At 37.5% G+C, this 20523-nt stretch overlaps 1 protein-coding gene across 1 annotated transcript in view; it reads left to right on the top strand.

The window, feature by feature from the left end:
• The window catches only part of UNC13C (unc-13 homolog C), a 580271-nt gene that overhangs the window by 332352 nt on the left and 227396 nt on the right, over positions 1–20523 (top strand). Inside the window, exon 17 of the mRNA XM_036734862.1 lies at positions 11318–11403. Coding sequence (XP_036590757.1) covers positions 11318–11403 — 86 coding nt within the window. The remainder of the gene's footprint in view (positions 1–11317; positions 11404–20523) is intronic.

The following is a 20523-nucleotide window of genomic DNA, read 5'->3' as shown; positions in this document are numbered from 1 at the left end:
GTTTTCTTTTTTTCTTTTTTCTTCTATTATCTGGAGGATTGTCCTTCTTTGCCTTTTAATCTCTTAGGTTTAAAAAATGAAACTTGTGGCAGGAGAGAGGGGACACAGGGAAGATGCAGTATCAAATTCTGATCCAGATGTTTGTTTTACTGGCAATACTGTCTTTATCTCTGTCTCTGAAAATGCCACTTCTGTTCCTGGCCAGGATACTGGGAGGGGTAATGGGCGGGGAAGAGGTCTGGGAGAAGGTCTGTATCTGGGAGATGCTGTAATGAAACTGGTCAGTCAGTGGTTTCTTAATATTGTTGACAATTCTGCAAAGTTCATTTTTATGACTTTCTGTTTTAGCTATTTTGCTTTTGTTTTTTACTCCTTTTTAAAGAGAAAATGTGATGTCTGTGAAAAGCCTGTAAGAAAAGCAGTTTTCCTTTTCCCCTTTTCAATGACAAACCCTCTGGGTAATTAAGGTTGTGAATTTTTTTATTTTTGTTTTGTTTTTAATTAATGTTTGCCATTCAGAATAAGATGGTGTAATAATGTTTAAATGGCAAAATAAAATGATTTTGTGCAATTGACGAAGCTATTGCAAGAAAATAAAACCTTTCTTGGCAAAAAAAGAAAACAATCGGAGATGAGCTATATGCTTAAAGGGGAAAGGCAGAGATGGAGTTAGGGAGAATGGGGACAAAGAAGAAAGTTTAGAACAGGCCAGGATCAGCTGCTGCTGGCTAGAACCAGTTGTTAAATTTTCAGGACAAGCATTTATGCCTCAGAAGTTAGCAAAAGCTAACAATCAAGGCTTGATTTATTGTTTTGTTTACTGCTAAACTTAAACAAGTGATGGAGAAAATATTAGTAATTAAGATTAAATCTAAAACGTATGTCACATGTACATTTTTTCTTAGAGAACCAGTTGTTAAAATTTTACCAGCATATTCTAGTAGGCTTCATATTGAATGTGACAGGGCAATCAATAAGGGTGGAATTTGTAATGGATGAAATCAGTAGTTTCTTAATGTTGTCCAGTAGAGGTTAGTAATGTAGGTTTCAAGAAGCACAGAAATGAATAGTTGGGGTCACTCAAGTTTAGAGGTTATTAGAGTAGAAGTGGAAGAAGGTAAAGGGGAAGACAAAATTTGGATGGTGGTAAGTACACCACTGAAATGACTGAATGTGAAGTCCAAAAGTAAGAGGTTCCAGAACACTGATGGGAGAATTGGGTAATAGTTGGGAAGGGCAATAAATCAGTCACCAAGCATTTATTAAGTGCTATGTAGCAAGCATGGTTTATAGAAAGAAACACAAAAACATGGTCTTTCAGGGACCTCACATTTTGATGGGGGAGACAAGGTACAGCAATGGGTATACAGAATAGATAGGAAGTGATCTGTAGCGATCCAAGACAATTCCAAAGGACTCATGATGGAAAATGCAATCCACATTCGGAGAAGGAATTGATGGCATCCGAATGCAGATTAAAGCATACTATTTTCACTTTTATGTGTGTGTGTGTGTGGGGGGGGTGTTTCCCTTTTAGTCTGTTTCTTCTTTCCTGACATGACTAATATGGAATTATATTTTACATGATTGCACATGTATAACCTATATCAAATTGTTTACCGTCTTAGAGAGGGGGGCAGGGAGGAAGGGAGAAAATTTGGAACTCAATTTTTTTTTCAATGAATGTTAGGGAGGCAAAACCAAGATCATGAAGAAAAGGCAAGAATTCACCAGAGCTCTCACCCATCCCACTCCAAACACCCTTACACAATGCCATAAAACAATTCCTGGAGTGGCAGAATATACAAAAGGATGATGTGAGATAATTTTCCAGGCAAAGAATACTTAGAAGGTCAGCAGGAAAGGTCTGTTGCACCTGGGTGAGAGTGAAACACAGTCCAATGCAGGCTGTGCCAGCACAGACCCAGCCCCAGCAAACCAGGAGGAGGCCTTGGAAGCCACTGAATCAGCAGTGGCAGCAGCTGCTTCTGGAACTCTTAGCCCTTGGAGGGGGGTGGAGGAGGTCAAACAATTGATCAGAAGGAGATTACCGGGTCTTTTTGCTCTCACTGGGGGTAGGACTACATCGCTTTTCATACTCATATCTGGGTTGCAGTACTGGGTGGCAGTCCCAGGGAGAAGAGAGGCACTAGCCCACCAGAGCTTGTGGCCACAGTGGAATGGGGACCGTCATCATAGTTCTGGGCAGAAAGGGGTGCTTTTGGTCACTCACAGACCAGAGCACAGGCCAGGACGGTAATAAACACACATCTCCTTAGATCGTACCATCTTGAGAGAACTGAAAACTTATAGGTCCCTAGAAGTATCTCTGAAAACAACTGCACAAAAAGTCAAAAGTCAATAAATATGCTGGTAAAATGAGCAAACAACAGAAAAAGCTGACTGCACAAAGTTACTATGGTGACAAGGAAGACCAAAGCATACCCTCAAAAGAAGACAACAAAACTTAAAGCTCCTACATCCAAAGCCTCCAAGAAAAATATAAATTGGTCTCAGGCCATGGAAGAGCTCAAAAAGGATTTTTAAAATCAAGTAAGAGAAGTAGAGGAAAAATTGGCAAGAAGAAATGAGAGTGATGCCAGAAAATCATGAAAAAAGACTCAACAGCTTGCTAAAGGAGACCCCAAAAGTACTAAAGAAAATAACATTTTAAAAAATAGACTAGACCAAATGACAAAAGAGGTTCAAAAAGCCAATCAAGAGAAGAATGCCTTGAAAAGCAGAATGGGCCAAATGGAAAAGGCATAAAAATTTAGTAAAGAAAAAATTCCTTAAAAAGTAGAATTGGCCAAATGGAAAAGGAGGTACAAAAGAAAACTGAAGAAAATAATTCCTTAAAAATTAGAATTAAGCAAATGAAAGCTAATGACTTTATGAGCAGTCAAGAAACAATAAAACAAAACCAAAAGAATGAAAAAATAGGAAACAATGTGAAATATCACATTGGAAAAACAACTGACCTGGAAAATAGATCCAGGAGAGATAATCTAAAAATTATTGGATTACCTGAAAGCCATGATCAAAAAAAAGAGCCTAGACATCATCTTTCCAGAAATTATCAAGGAAAACTGCCCTGCTATTCTAGAATCAGAAGGCTAAATAGAAATTGAAAGAATCCAGCAATCATCTCCTGAAAGATTTCCCAAAATGAAAACTCCAGGATTATTATAGCCAAATTCCAGAGCTCCCAGATCAAGGAGAAAATATTACAAGCAGCCAGAAAGAAACAATTCAAGTATTATGGAGCCATGTTCAGGATAACGCAAGATTTAGCAGCTTCTACATTAATGGATTGGAGGGCTTAGACTATGACATTATGGAGGGCAAAGGAACTAAGATTACAGTTAAGAGTCACCTACTCAGTAAAACTGAGTATAATCCTTCAGGGAGAAAAGCAGACATTCAATTAAATAGGGGACTTTCAAGCATTCTTGATGAAAAGACCAAAGCTGAATAGAAAATTTGACTTCCAAATACAAGTCTTAAGAGAAGCATAAAAAGGTGAACAGGAGAGGGAAATCACAAGGCCTTAATAAGGCTACACAGTTTACATTGGGAAAATTATACTTGTAACTCATAAAAAGTCTCTCATTATTACGGCAGTTAGAAGCATATATAGACAGAGGGCACAGGTTGAATATGAAGAGATAATATCTAAATAAAATAAAATTAAGAGATGAGAGAGGGATGTATAGGGAGAAAGGAAAAGGGAGAGGTAAATTATCTCACAAAGAAGAGGCAAAAAAATTTTTTACAGTGGAGGGGAAGAGGTAGGGGGAGGTGAGAGGGAATAAGTGAACCTTACTCTCCTTGGATTTGGCTTAAGGAGGGAATAACATACACACTCAATTGGGTATAGAAATCTATCTTACCCTATAGGAAAGTAGGAGGGGAAGGGAATAAGAGAATAGAGGGAGCTGGTAAAAGGGAGGGTAGATTGAGGGAGGGAGAGGGTAATCAGAAGCAAAATGCTTTTGAGGAGGGCCAGAATCAAAGGAGGGAGAGTAGAATAAATGGGTGGGGAATAGGATGGAGGGAAATGCAGTTAGCAATAGTAACTGTGGGGAAAATTTAAAGTGAGTTTCTTTGATAAAGGCCTCATTTCTCAAACATATAAAGAACTGAGTCAAATTTGTAGAAACAAAATGCATTCCTCAATTGATAAATAATCAAAAGATATGAGCAGTTTTCAAATGAAGTAATCAAAGCCATCTATAATCATATGAAGAAAAAATGCTCTAAATCACTACTGATTGGAGAGATGCAAACTAAAACAGTTCTGAGGTACTACCTCATACCTATTAGATTAGCTAATGGGACATAAAAGGAAGAAGGTAAGTGCTGGAGATGTGGGGGAAAATAAGATATTAGTGCATTGCTAGTGGAGTTGTGAGCTGATTCAACCATTCTGTGGAGCAATTTGGAACTATGCCCAAAGGTTTATTAAACCATGCATTTTGACCTAGTAATACCACTACTAGCTCTGTATACAAAAAGAGATTAAAGAAAAACAAAAAATGAAAAGGACCTATATGTACAAAAATATTTATAGCAGCTCTTTTCTGGTGGCAAAGAATTGGAAATTGAAGGGTTGCCCATCACTTGAGGAGTAGCTAAACAAATTGTGCTACATGATTGTGATGGGATGCTATTAATGAAGAAGAAATGATAAGCAAGATACTCTTAGAAAAACCTGGAAAGACTTACAGTGAAATGTACTGTGTACAAAGTAACAGCAATATTGTAAGATGTTCAGCTGTGAATGACTTCGGTATTCTCAGCAATACAGTGATCCAAGACAACTCTGAAGGACTTATGATGAAAAATGTTATCCATCTTCAGAGAAAGAACTTCTAGTGTCTGAATACAGACTGAAGAATACTTTTTTAGTTTCTTTATTTTTCTTGAGATTTTTTTGGTCTGTTTTCTTTCAAAATGACTAATATGCAAATACATTTTGCATGGCTACCCATGTATAACCTATAACCTATATGCTTCCCTTCTCAATGAGGGGGTGGGGTGGGGAGAGAGGAAGGTAAAGAACTTGGAACTCAAAATTGCAAAAATGAATGGTAAAAATTATTTTACTGTAATTGGGGGAAAATAAAATAAGTTTAAAAAATAAAATGATTGTTAAAAGTTGTCTTTGCATATAATTGGAAAAAATAAAATACTATTTTTTTAAAAAGATGCAAAGTAATCCATAAGAGAAGACACTAGCATTCAGAGGTGTGAAAGAGGGAAAAGGAACTAAGAAAGGCCTCCTGTACAAGGTGAGATTTGAGCTGATTCTTAAAAGAAGTCAGGATTCAGAGATAAGGAGGAAGAGCATTCCAGGCATGAGAGACAGCCACTGAAGGGCATCAGGTTAGAGTTGGGAGATGGAGTGTTGTGTTCAAGGAACAAAAGGAAGAAAAATTTTGCTGGATTGTAGATGTATGGGGAGGAATAAATCATAAGACCACCAGAAAAGTATGAAGGAGCCAACTTGTAAAGGGTTTTAAATGCCAGACAGAGGATTTTAGGTCCTTCCGATGAAGATGAAGCTTTCATGCAAGAGGAGCAAAGGAAGGGAAAGACAGTAGAGAGGCATTTAAAAGTTCATTGTGCCATGGGGAGTTAGGAGTAATCCTACTGATGGAAGGCTGAAATGGAATGGAAATTGAGGGAGAGTTTAAAGAAGATGTAGGGCCTATGAGTACACAATTTCAGAAAGGTTATCTGTGTGGATGTTAAAATTACTGAGCATCATTAAAGAATGGAGGAAAGTGTCATGGAAATTGGTAGATGAGTGTGCCAAAGATAGGATGAGGGTTATATTGTCCAGTGACTTGAACTTGAAAGAAGTAGTTATTAATCGACAACAGCAGAACAATGGTAAGGAAATGGGAGAGAAGAATAAGCAATATGTCAGCCATCCTACCTTACCCTGAGACTAGGAGGGTAGATGTGGGAGAAGAAGATTCATCTTTGGCATAGGAATAGCCAGATTTCAGTTACTCCTAGGAGAAAAAAGGAGAAATTGAAGAAAATGCTAATAATATGTGGGAAATTATTTATTATAAAACAGGGATTCCAAAGTAAATAAAAGTGTTAGGAGGAGGGTAAACCAAAATGGAGTATGCCTAGGGAAAGTTGGGGCTGAATTTAATAGGAATAAGAGCATACAAATAATTTACAGGAGAAGAAAATTTTCCCCAGTACTAGTTGGGAAAATCAGAAATCCAAAAAGGAGGATCCCTGGGAGTCAATTCGGGTTGAACTTTGAGAATACAGAGATGAATTTATAATGGGTAATCTTTTTTCCCAAACTAACCAGTCTCAGAATACCCATTAAAAAGTGGGGATACCCTGTCATCACTCTAGATGATATCAGACTCGCAGCTTATGGTAGGCAGAAGATGTGGAGACAGGAGCTGTTTCCACACATGGGTATCCTTAGGCATTCAACTCAGCCAGTGTTAAGGTCATAGATTTGCAGGACTTGTAAGGTGCTTGAAATCAGTTTGTTCTTCTTAAACACATTAAATATGGCTTCTGCAATCTAGTTTGTACAATTAACTTACACTACAAATCCCAAACTCATTTATCATAGAGAGCACAAAAGTAAACTGGTTTGGGTTTTGTCTGAAATGCATTCTAAAGTAGTAGAATTGACAGTAATCATATTTTGATAGTTTTTCTAGGCCTTTTAAATTTGTAATTACAATTAGAAAGTAATTGCCTGGGGTGGAAGGAGGAAATGCATAGGAAATATTTCAACTTGGGAAAGGTAACCACCAATTCTGATAAATGATTTGATATATCATTGGATCTCAAGTATTCATCCAGGAAATGTGCAGATAAATTGTGATGCTTTGTCAGGATAAGGAAAGCCCAGAAGTGCTACTCTGTGAGGGGAAAAAAATGCAGCTTTGCCTTCTGAATCAAGATTTGGTCATATAGTTGCTAAAGTACAAGCTTGAAGACGAGAGCATTTTATGTCTAAATGAGGTTTGATACTAGCAAGCTTCCAAAAGAAAGTTTGATACAATTAGACAAGACTGGAGAAAGACAGGAATACAATTACAAACCTAGTAGCCAGCCAATAATTTATCCAAATTTGGCAAATCTCCCTTTAAATAGAAACAATGGGCAACACTCCTAGACCTCATGGTGCCTGTTTCAAATGTTTTAGACTGCGACAGCTTTGCCCTGGGGATCTGCGGCTCTGCCATCTTTAATTTCAGTGCAATGAATCAGTATAGGAGACAAAGTCTCAGGAAGGTATTTATTTAGGGGAATATTCACCCCTGTAGATATGTAGCCCTCCATTCCAGATCCTTAAAAATATTGTACTTTTATAATTAACTGATTTTTAAAATTTGTTCACTTAAAGGAATATATAAAAGAGAATTATTTCCTGATGGTTCTTTAAGGAAGACAAGTAGGAGTAAAATTTTCCTTGAATCATGGTATCCACAAACCAGATCGAAAGAAAACAAACCAGAAAAGAGATAGCTAAGTGACTCAGTGGATAGAGCACAAGGGCTTAGACTCAGAAAGACCCGAGTTCAAATGTGGCCTCAGATACTTACCAGCTGTGTGTGACCTTGGACAAATCACTTACCTTCTAGCTGCCTCAGTTTCCTCAACTCTAAGAAGAGGATAATAATAGAACATATCTCACAGGGTTACTGTGAGGATCAAATGAGATGATATTTCTACAGTGTTAAATATAGTGCCTGGCAGATACTTTGTGCTTAATAAATGCTTATTTACTTCCTTCCTAGGACCGTCAACAAAAAAACAAATGAATTTCATTGATGCTGCTTTTATGTTTCCTTAACTTTGAATAAAAAATGTCCATAAACATCAATTAATGTTTTATCAACCAATGGCTAAAAGATATCTTTTATCAGAATAAGCAGGAAAATTTGCAAATCAACCTCTTCTTTCACATGTACCTAGCAAAGAATGTAAACTGTGAATAAAATTGTGTTTTTGCTTCTTTCTCTAAATCAGCACATTAAATGTGTATCATAAAATAGCTTGCATAGATAGATGATACAAATATTACCATCCCCATTTCACAGCTAATGAAACTGAGTTTCGGCAAGGTTAAATGACTATTCCATAGTCATATAGATAGTGTGTCATATCGTAATATGAGGCCATGTCTTCTGATTCCCAAAGCGAGCACATTTTCTGCAACTCTAAGTTGGTTTTCCAAGGTATTGAGTGCCTTACTCTCTCTTCAGTACTGTATAGAGGGGATTAAAAAAAAAGACTAAGATACTGTCCTGGTCATTTTGTGGAGCTCAGATTTTCATACACAGCCTCCCTGACTACCTTTTCCAGTACTCACTATACCTTTACTCATTCTCTTTGGCTGTTTGGTGGTGGAGGGAAAATCCTCCACTGCTTCAAAAACTGGTAAAGTGCTAAACTTGGAGTTAGAAAAATAAGTAAAATTCCTTCTTCAGACCTTTATAGCTCAATGACCCCAAACAAGTCACTCAAATTTCTTCAGCCTCAGTTTTCTTACCTGTAAAATAGGAATGATAATATCTGTCTTGTAGGGTTGTTGTGGAGGATACATGAGATGACATGTAAAGTGTTTTGCCAACTTAAAGAGCTATATAAATACTGACTATTATTATTAGTGTTACCAGTAAAAAAAAAATGATTAAAGATACTTCCAAATAAACTGTCCAAGCAGAGTATTTCCCAAACATTTGATGTGATGTGAATGCATGTGAGAAAATTTTGTTACTAGCAGTATTTTTCTCTGTATTATTATACCTAACAATTTTACAGTATAAGAATAAAGCCAAACTTCCTCAGTTTTGTTCCATGTCTAGTAACTTAATAGTAATGATTCTTATAATGGCAAGCATTTATATAGTGCTTTAAGGTTGGCAAAGTACTTTACATATATTGCCTTGTTTGACCCTCACGATAACCCTGTGACCTAGCATCATGGGGCAGACCATCTAGAGGTAAAGAGAAGGTGCCGAAATATCGATGAAAAATAGGGTCCATGTCAGCATGATAGTTCATAGGTTTTATTTGGGGGAACTTACTTACAAGGCCTGTCATAAGTCTAAACAGATGTTATATAAAAACAGAACAAAGAAGGCTTTAGTGCTAAAAGATGGCCCATGGTTACATGTGAGTTTCCCTGTGGAATGGAGCTGCTTTGCTCTTTATAGTAATTGTAATACCTGAGGTCACATTCTAAGACTCTTACTCCCACCATAGACCTAGGTACTATTATGGTCTCCATTTTCCAGATGAGGAAACAAACTGAGAGAAGTCAAATGACTGGCCCTGGATTAGAGAGCCAGTATCTGAGACAGGATTCGAAGACAGCTCGAACTTTATCCTGGAACTATTATATTCCAAACATGTATGAGTTCTATCAGTATATTTAAAGCTCAGAAGGCATTTTTTCCCCAAATGACTTTAGGAAATGTAACCTAGAGTTTGCTTTCTTCATATAATAGAGAGAAAAAAGATGGCAGGAAAAGAAAGAAGCAATGTTGCAGAAAGTTTGTACAACTATCAGAAATTGAAGTTTTGAGTCTTTTTGTTATAGTATAAAGGTCAGCATCTTGATAGATAAAAGTAAGTATAGCAAGAACTGGAACTCATTCTTTGTTACATTATATTGAGCCAAAAATCTAATCTGAAACAGAGCTCAGAATAACACATTGGTTAAAAAAAACTGTTTTATGTGTAAGAGTACATCTTTTACAAATGGTTATTATTAGGATTCAGAATTCATCTAGCATAAAAAAGAATATTACATATAATACAAAACCAATAACCCAAACTGTAAATCTTTTAAGGTAAAACCAATAGACCGATGCAATAACAGATTAGCTGTGGAGACATTCTTAATGCTTGGGAACATTTTTGATTCACTGCCTTATAAAAATGCATAGAGAGGAAATGTGGTCTAGCAGATAGAATATTGGATGGGAAGGTCAAGAGGCATGGGATCCATTCCTATTTCCGTCATTGACTAACTTCATAATGTGGGAAGAATATTAAGGATAAGGAAACCTAAATCTATTTCTAATTTTTTTTTAAAAAAAGATAGCAAGCTACTTACATATCAACCTTCTTTTTGTCAAAGTGTTTTTGAATATTAATTTTTGAAATAAATTTTATTGCTATGTTTTACATTGCTTAAATCTTCCTCTGCATTCATCTCCCTTTCCCCCTCACAGAGAATCATTCTTTATAACAAGGAATTGTATATTCAATTATGACTTTATTTATATATTTGGATTTCTGACTTAAATGCCTTGAACTTCAATATTTCTTTATTTTATACACAGGCTTACACACACATATATACATACATACATACAAGTAGATGTAAGGTGATTTGTAGGTGTTGGTAACTGGTGGAATCATGTAAGACTTCATGTAAAGGCGGATGGTTGAGCTGAGTCTTGAAGGAAATCAGAGCTTTAAGAGAGAGAACTGAAAGGGAGATGAGTTTCATACAAAGGTGCAGAGATGGAAAATGGAGTGTTGCATGGAGAAGGTTTGCAATAAAAGCTCAGCTTCAGAAAGAGGGTGAAATGTGAAGACTGAAAGTTAGGAATTCATTTACTGTTCCTAATTCAGGAGGAAAAAAAAAGATCTTCCAAAGTGATATCTCCAATTTAGGTTGTGAAGAAGAATGAATAGATGAGTATATTCTCATAGTATTCCCTTTCTATGGCAATTACCACATGCTAAAGTAAAAATTTTGCACATTCAGTAAAACTCGATTTCATCAGCTTTTCTTTTCCTTTTCTACCCGGGTGTTATTCATTCAGTTACATTAATGGGGCTAGGACAAGGGAAGGGAAGAAACAGTAATAGGGAGCATATACAGTCTGGAGAGCTCAAGTGAATAATAAAATTGTCAGGATACATTGCCTTCAATGTTTTATTATTTTATTTACTGTATTTTATTATTAATGCCTTAAGGTGACAGAAACCAGAGGCTAATAAGTATCGTAGATCTAGATCTGGATTGAATCTCAAGGACCATCTTGTCCAAACCCCTCATTTAACAGATGAGGAAACTGAGACCTAAGGAAGTTAAGTGACTTGTCTGAGGTCATACAGGATGCTGAGGTCCTCTGATGCTACAACCATTGGCCTTAGCACTAGTGTATGATATGTGTATTCTGTGTCATAGCACTGAAAGGATCATTGGTGTTATCATGAAAAATCATAGTTACACTGTTGGTATTTTACCTTAAATGATATTTCTCATCTGGTGACCTAGAAAAAATGTCTTTGGTTACAGGTTCCCTCAAGAACTAAACATGGGAAAAGTCAGTGCTGAGATCATGTGGACCCTCTTTGCACAGGATATTAAATATGCGCTGGAAGGTAATGAAAGTCAATCTATTTATTGGAATCTCCCTTGGCACAAAATAGCAAGAGTTGAAACATGCAGAAACATATTTTGTTGGTTTTCCAGTTGTATTCCAGCCTCAAATGAAGTTAAGAAGGAATTTATATTAGAGGTTGTAAGTTAAAGGAGAATGTGACCTTGGAGGATTTAGGAGTATTGAGGAAGCCCTTGTGTTTTTAATCAGACCATTCCTGTTGCAGGATTTAGACAAGTGTCTCTTCAAGAGAATTGTGTCCTAGTCCTGACAACCTGAGTCATTTTTTAATATATATTTTTTTCAACTCATACTATATTATTTGGTTGGTGGCTGGCAGGGCTGAAAATAAGGATGATTTGGGCAGAGACCTAAAAAGGGCAGGGTGATGGGTTTTTGCCTTGGCTGGACAATTTAGACAGTGCTAATGGCACAGTATGGAAGATAGTTCTCCCCTGTCTACCCCACTCCCACACTGACAACAGTGATAGCCTAATCTCAGGGGCATTTTCTCCAACATTAGGCAGTTTAGAAATTTAACGATACTGTTTTTGTTTCTTGTCCTTAGCTGCTCTACCTCAGTTAAGCCCCTCCTCTACACCACCACCACCACCCCTGGCATTTACTCAAGAGGCAGAAATTGCTAGCTATGATTCTGACTGTAGAGCCAGATTTCTATCACATCAGATCTAGAGAAGGTGTTTAAAACAAGGCAGATCAGATATCTGCCCATGAAAAGCTATAAAGCTTTAGCTGGGAAATTGCCTCAGTAGGACACAATGATTCAGCATGCAGCAAATCTAGTATGTTTACTTGAAATAGATTTCATCTATAATTTTCTTCACTCTACCCCCACCCCATGCTAGACCATCTCTTATAACATTTTTTTAATGGAAGAACATGAGGGGAATCAGAAGAGTAAATTTATGCATTGAAAAAATTTATACACACACACACATGTGTGTGTGTGTGTATATATATATATACACACACACACCACTTCACACAGTGCCTCCCCCAATCCCCACCAAGCTACTTCTCTGATTAGAACAAAAATAGATGGCACATAAAATTTCATTCAGTCCTCTTTCTTCTCCCATCTCTAAATTTAGGAGTCCTAAAAGGTTTTATCCTTGACCCTCTTCTCTCTTCTCCTCCTCCCTGCTCCTCCATTCCTCTCCTTTCTTCCATTCCTCTTTTCTCCTTTTCATCTTTCTATTCACTCTCCCTTAGTAATCTCATCCAAATTAATGCCTTCAATTATTATCTCGATTTAGATAACTTCGAAATATATGTGCAAAATCCTAACCTCTCTGAGCTCCAAGTCACCCATTTCTGCCTGTTAGACTATTTCAAACTTAATATGCTGTGTTCTTTACCCTCCCCCAAAGGTGTCCTTCCTTCAGACTTTCCTATTTTTTGTTGGTAAGATCATCTTTCTACTAATAATTAAAGTTTGACAACTTGAGGGTTGCCAACTAGTTGTGAAGTCTTATCAATTAAAGAAAGGATCTTATAAATCTAAAATATACATCTTAGTTATTGGCTTTTTTTTAAATTGTTAGTATACCTTCGTAATGTCTATCTCAATTGACTTCCTGCTTTTTGTTAGCACCCTAGTTTAGGTCCTCAGTACTTCTTACTTAGACTGATGTAATAATTTCTTATTTGGGCCTCCTCTGTTCAGTTTCTCCCTTTTTTATCTATATTATTATTTATTTAATATTTTTAGTTTTCAGCATTGATTTCCACAAGATTTTGAATTAAAATTTTCTCCCCATTTCTACCCTCCCCCCCACTCCAAGATGGCATATATTCTGATTGCCCCGTTCCCCAGTCAGCCCTCCCTTCTATCACCACACTCCCTCCCATCCCCTTTCCCCCTACTTTCTTTTAGGGCAAGATAGATTTCTATGCCACATTGCCTGTGTATCTTATTTCCCAGCTGCATGCAAAAACATCTTTTTTTGAACATCTGCTTTTAAAACTTTGAATTCCCAATTCTCTCCCCTCTTCCCTCCCCACCCACCCTCCCTAAGAAGGCAAGCAATCCAACATAGGGCACACATGTATCATTATGTAAAACCCTTGCACAATACTCATGTTGTGAAAGACTAACTATGTTTCCCTCCATCCAATGCTGTCCCCCTTTATTCAATTTTTTCCCTTGACCCTGTCCCTTTTCAAAACTGTATTCTTTTGATTACCTCCTCCCCCTATCTGCCCTCCCTTCTACCATACCCCCTTTTTATCTCTTCCTCCTTTCCTGTGGGGTAAGATACCCAATTGAGTGTGTGTTATTCCCTCCTCAGGTCAAATCTGATGACAGCAAGATTCACTCATTCCCCCTCACCTGCCCCCTCTTCCCTTCCTACAGAACTGCTTTTTCTTGCCACTTTTATGTGTGATAATTCACCCCATTCCATCTCTCCCTTTTTCCCTCTCTCAATACATTCCTCTCTCATCCCTTAATTTGATTTTATTTTTTAGATATCATCCCTTCATATTTAACTCACCCCGTGCCCTCTGTCTATATGTGTGTGTATGTATGTGTGTGTGTGTGTGTGTGTGTTCCCTTCAGCTACCCTAATACTAAGGTCTCATGAATTACACACATCATCTTTCCATGTAGGAATGTAAACATAGTAAGTCCCTTTGTTCGGTTAAGCTAAGTTAGGTTCGGATTCGGATTCGTGCTGGCAATAAGGCACATTCCCAACAGAACATGGTTTTTATTGAAAGACAGGGGAAATATTCTAACAAACACAGTTAACACTACAAAGACAAAGACACAGACAACATAGATTCATCACCTCTCCGGGGAACTCCAGCACTTGATCCTCTCAAAGTTGAGGGAGGTCCCGGTTTACACAACCCAGCTCAATCAAGGCCAGAGAGGGAAACTGATCCGAGGAAGCTTCCTCCCCATGAGTGAGATCCCACTTACTTGTCCCATAAGGGGACTTTTATAGCATCTCAAACAAGGAAGGCTTACTGCTAATTGTCCCAGATGTTCCCGGGCATCGAGGGTAGCCAGTCCCCTCATGAGGGGAAGATCTTGTCAATCATTTTGTTTTTGAGAACTGGCTAGGTCCTCAAGAAGCAGTTTCAGAATTTCCTGTCCTTTGTTCAAGACCTATCCGTCTCCTAGTGGAGGTGTATTCAACTCTTTGTTTGGGCCTATCAGCCAGAGAGAAATGTCTGAGAGGTTCATTCTTGTTGAAGGTTTATCAGTTAGAGAGGAATGCCTGATTCTTTACTCCAAGCTGGAAAGTCTAAAGATCTTTCAGGAGCTGGGGGATGGGGGAAGGAAGAAAAGCTGGGCTTACACTATAATATGGAAGATCTTCTATAATGATTTATCATTCACCCTTATGATTTCTCTTTCTCATTTACCTTTTCATGCTTCTCTTGATTCTTGTGTTTGAAAGTCAAATTTTCTATTCAGCTCTGGTCTTTTCACTGAGAAAGCTTGAAAGTCCTCTATTTTATTGAAAATCTGTATTTTGCCTTGGAGCATTATACTCAGTTTTGCTGGGTAGGTGATTCTTGGTTTTAATCCTAGCTCCTTTGACCTCCGGAATATCATATTCCTAGCCCTTCAATCCCTTAATATAGAAGCTGCTAGATCTCGTGTTATCCTGATTATGTTTCCCCAGTACTCGAATTGTTTCTTTCTGGCTGCTTGCAGTATTTTCTCCTTGCTCTGGGAGCTCTGGAATTTGATGATAATATTCCTAGGAGTTTTCTTTTTGGGATCTATTTGAGGAGGTGATCGATGGATTCTTTCAATTTCTATTTTGCCCTGTGGCTCTAGAATGTCAGGGCACTTCTCCTTGATAATTTCTTGAAAGATGATATCTAGGCTCTTTTTTTGTTTGTGGCTTTCAGGTAGTCCAATAATTTTTAAATTATCTCTCCTGGATCTATTCTCTAGGTCAGTAGTTTTTCCAATGAGATATTTGACATTGTCCATTTTTTCATTCCTTTGGTTCTGTTTTATAATATCTTGATTTCTCATCAAGTCACTAGCTTCCACTTGTTCCAATCTCATTTTTAAGGTAGTATTTTCTTCAGTGGTCTTTTGGACCTCCTTTTCCATTTGGCTAATTCTTCCTTTCAAGATATTCTTCCCCTCATTGGCTTTTTGGAGCTCTTTTGCCATCTGAGTTAGTCTATTTTTTAAGGTGTTATTTTCTTCAGTATTTTTTGAGTCTCCTTTAGCAAGTCATTGACTTGTTTTTCATGGTTTTCTTGCATCACTCTCATTTCTCTTCCCAGTTTTTCCTCTATTTCTCTTACTTGCATTTCCAACTCCTTTTGAGCTCTTCCATAGCCTGAGACCAATTCATATTTTTCTTGGAGGCTTTTGATGTAGATTCTTTGACTTTGTTGACTTCTTTTGGCTGTATGTTTTGGTCTTCTTTGTCACCAAAAAAAAAATTCCAAAGTCTGAGTCTGAACCTGAGTGCGTTTTTGCTGCCTGTTCATGTTCTCAGCCAACTACTTAACCCTTGAGGTTTTTGTCAGGGGATGACAGCTTGTAGAGTAGAGAGTACTTTGTCCCAAGCTTGAGGGGCAGACAAGGATTTTTGGTACTAGATAATACATGACTGGCTCCTTCAAAACAAAATCACATGACAACAGTAAGACTCTGCTTTGGCAAATAGAGAATAGTTCATTCAAACTAAATATGTTTTGCAAAGAAACTTTTGCTACTCCTTTGTGCTTGACTGTAATAACAGTGGTAGTGGTACTGGTATTAGTGGTGGTTGTCAGAGGCAATGCTGAAATAAAATTGAATATGGTGTTATTCACTTGCGAGTAAATCCATAATTCCAAGGACCTTCAAAAAGACTAGTCAAGTTCAGGACCTCTTACTCTTGTTTCTTCACACATAACTTCATTCCTAAACAACTTGATCCTACCCTGCCTATCATCCATCACTTCTACTGTGCCCTTTGGAATCCAGGCTCTATTGGAAATGAACTCCCTTTCATCCCTAGCCTTTACTAGTACATTAGTTACCTCCTTCACATTAAAAAAAAAAACTTTTGGCTATCCCCTGAGTTCGTTGGGTCCCTGTCCTTTATGTCCAATGCTAGTCAATCATACTCTCATATTCCTGCATATATAGGGTTAGTAGGTAGGGTTGAGGTCTCCCTTGCCCTATACTATCTCTTCCAGACCTTTAACATCCTGCCTTCCTTCAACAATCCCTCTTCCTCTGAAGTTTAAATTATCCAAATGCCATCTTCTCTAGATCTTTACTATCTACCTCAAGGACACTCTTCCATCTTCCTCAAAAATGTCAAAACCTAGTGCATAGTTTTCCTCTTCAACCCATGATATCATTCTTATTTATCTCAATACTCATGTGAACAACCTTCCCAACACCTTGGCTTCAAAATTCTATGGCCTTCTCGATTTTCATGCTCTCCATTTCCATTCTAGCACCAGGAAAACACAACTTAGACTTCATTGTCAATTAAAACTAGACCATTTAAAGGTCTTGAGTTGTCAAATTTTTCTCTGTCCATGACATCTTCTACTTCTAGATTTCCCACTCCTTGATTTCTAAACTTGTGCATAAACTTTATTGAGATCTCTGGCTTCTCAATCCCTATCTTCTTTCCCAATTGCTCATTTCTCTTGTGATTTCACTTCCTTACCTAGTACACTTAACCCTGTGGACCCCTCTGGCAACATTATTCCTTTCCTTACTCTTGAACCATTTATACCCTTGCCTGTCTGAATTCAGATCTTCTTGATTCTAAGTCCAGTGTCCTATCCACCATACCACGTGGATACCCTTGGAACCTTGAGTGTTTTAGTTCCAATAATAAATTTAGAGCTAGAAGAGATCTGGTAGAACCAGATCTCAACTGATAGAACCTCTCATTTTATAGTTCCCTGGGGAATGTGTCCCCTGGGCATGGATAGTTGAACTCTGCTGTGTACAATACCATGACCATGAATGGAGGCAACAATTCCTAATCTGTTTTGTATTTTGGTTTTGTTTTTTTTAATACTCCCTGATTCCCACTTCTTATTCTGCAATTTGTTTTTTCCTGTGATTTAATTGTTGAGGGCACAAGTTGCAACCTGTTGCCTATTTATGGGCCTTCACTATAAGATCTTTTGACTTTTTATTTGGTCATACCTTTGCTTATGGAATGGACCCTTGACTATTAGGAATATGGCAAAGCAAATGAAACTACTACAGATATATGTGCGTATGTCTTTGACTGGAGTTTCTCCCTAGGAATAGCTCCGTGCCCATGGGATTAGAAGAGAAATAAATTACCTAGAATAAACAGGGATAAGAAGAGAAAGGAAAGGGGGGGAGGGGAGAGAAGAAAAGAGAAAACTGTTCAAGGTATATTCATCTCATTTTTGCATTTTTTTATTTTGACCATTGTAAATGTCTATAGTATGAATTGCTGAGAGGTGGCCTTTTTATTCTGCTATCTCTAGTCCAGGCTGGTTTTTATAAGCATTTCTCTTGTCTCCACAAACACAAGTTAAATAGTTGTATAAATAAAAGAGGAGCAACATACTGTAGTGAGTAGAAATAAGGCCTCATAGCTACAAAGACTTGAGTTCAAGTCCCACATACCAGATTTTTGACTCTGGCCAAGTAACCTGACATTTCAGTGCCCTAAGACTTTTTAAGAGGATAAGTTGCAGACAAGATGGCAACACAAACCAACATTGGTAGAAGGACCTTCCTCACCTGGGAGTTCAATATATCAACAAAATACAAGGCCAAATAAAAATCATCATAGAGTTGTTGGGAATCTTACTTTGAGGGCCAGAACTTTGTCTGGGGAAGGGAAAGAGGATACTCTTATGATGGTTTTGTTCAACCAGGCCTGGGTCTAAGATGCACTTTGCTTAATTTTCTGGAGCCTACGTCCTGAAAAAGTTGTAATAAAAGTAGTCAATTCATGCAAAATAACTTCCTACTTTTTAAGGGGTATAATAATCCTGTGGTCAAACCAGTTAGGATTGTCCCATCCAATGAAGGGAAAGCAATTGGATATTTAGAAAAATCCTGCTTCCATATTTGTGAGTCTGCTTCTGTGACCTTTCACACTGTTCCCTTATATTCACCTGGGACATATTGAATATTAAGATGCAACACAGGGAACCATTATAAAGACTTTAGTATGTTGTATGTAAGATTTCTAATAGGCTGCCCTTTATCAATTCTCCACCCACTCCTCCCATTGGTGAGTGGTTAATTCAATAGCATGCCCAAAACATCAGTAATCATTTCTAGCACTAATTTGGTCTCATAATATTAATCTACCTCTCAGGCAATCGGTCCATAATATGAAACCAGGACCAAGATAAAGTTCTAAGCTAATAACAAGAAGCAATTGTAGCAGCAATGGGTTCTATTACACACAAAAAGTTTACTGTTTACAATTATTACAAAGGATTCAAACTCTACAAGAATAGTTTATAGCTGGCTAGCTATATTACTCCCTAAATCAATGTTATCCAGGGACCAGTTTGTTGCTGGTTTGTACCTATTAAACTATTGATGAAATATATCCAAATCTTTCAGCTTTACATTTTGTTCGTACAGAATATATCACATTCACCATAATGTAATGCAAATGAAAGACAGCAACAGAAACAAATTAATAACAGCAATAAAAACAATGCTTCATGGGATACATCAATGTTGGGAATTTAGAATTTAAAATAAATTCAAACTATTCCATCCCCGAAAAATTATGGAATTAGCCATCCAAGGAACGGAAAGAAAAACAGGAGTAATAGTTAATGTTGACACAGTACTTTACAGTTTATAAAGGGCTTCACGCACATTGTTTCCCTGAATTCTCATAAAAACTGTCTAAGTTAGCACTACATGCATTACTATATTGCTCTAATTTTATAAATGAGGAAACTGAGATCAAAGAGGTCAAATGATCGGCCCATGTTCAGACCACCAGCAAACATCAGAAGCAAAAATATAAATCCAAGTTTCATAGTTGTTCAGTCCTATCTGACTCTTTGAGACTATTGGGGTTTTCTTGGCAAAGATACGGGAGTGGTTTGCCATTTCATTTTCCAGATCATTTTACAGATGAGGAAACTGAGACAAACAGGATTAAATAACTTGCCTAGGGTCACACAGTTTGTAAGTGTCTGAGACAAGATTTGAACTCAGGAGGATGAATCCACTCTATCCACTCTATCCACTACCCCACCTAGCTGTTTCATACAAAGCTTAAAAACACCCTGGAAAAGTGGACAAAGAAGGGCTAGGTTTTTAGTCAAAGGAGTGGATTTAGAATATGATCTCTGCGTCAAATCTTTCCCCACTCCAATCCATCCTCCACTGAGCTTCCAAAGTGAATTTCCCCAAATGCAAGTTACCTCTGTACTCAACAAACTCAAGTGAGTGAATCTCTTTTACTTCTAGGACCAAATACAAAACCCTTTTCTTTTAGCATTTGAAGCCCTTCTCAACCTAACCCATTCCTACCTTTCCAGTCTTCTTATATTTTACTCCCTTCTAAACACTCCATGATCTAGCTACACTAGTCTACTGGTCTCTCTCATTAGAAATGGAATGTCCCATGTGACACTCCATCTCCTGACTATGAATTCGCACCGGCTGCTCCCATATTTGGAATGCTATGCCTCTTTATTTCCAATTCTTGGCTTCCCTAGCTTCATTTATGACTCAGTTTAAATGTAACCTTCTATAAGAACCTTTTCTCACTTCTCTCCCCCACTGGGGGGAGAGATAAGATAAGTAGGTAAGTAGGTAGGTAGGTAGGTAGATGGATGATAGATAGATAGACAGACAGACATACACATACACGTATACTTAAACACATATCTATATACACACATATGTATAAATATATGCTTATGCATTTATATAGATATCTACATATTTATGTGCCTGTGCATGTATTCATGTACGTGCATGTATGTTTCTACAAATACATATGTCTATTCATACATACACAATGCATCCACATGACTATTTGCAAGTTATCAAGATGTTCATTGCTTGTTGGAAGGAAACTTGTTTTTGCCTATCTTTATATCTCTAGCATTTCACTCAGTGCCCAGTAGACAGTTAGAGCTT

This window comes from Trichosurus vulpecula, chromosome 8 (genome assembly GCF_011100635.1).
Source record: "Trichosurus vulpecula isolate mTriVul1 chromosome 8, mTriVul1.pri, whole genome shotgun sequence".
NCBI classification, from domain to species: domain Eukaryota; kingdom Metazoa; phylum Chordata; class Mammalia; order Diprotodontia; family Phalangeridae; genus Trichosurus; species Trichosurus vulpecula.
This window is presented reverse-complemented; position numbering and strand designations above follow the sequence as displayed.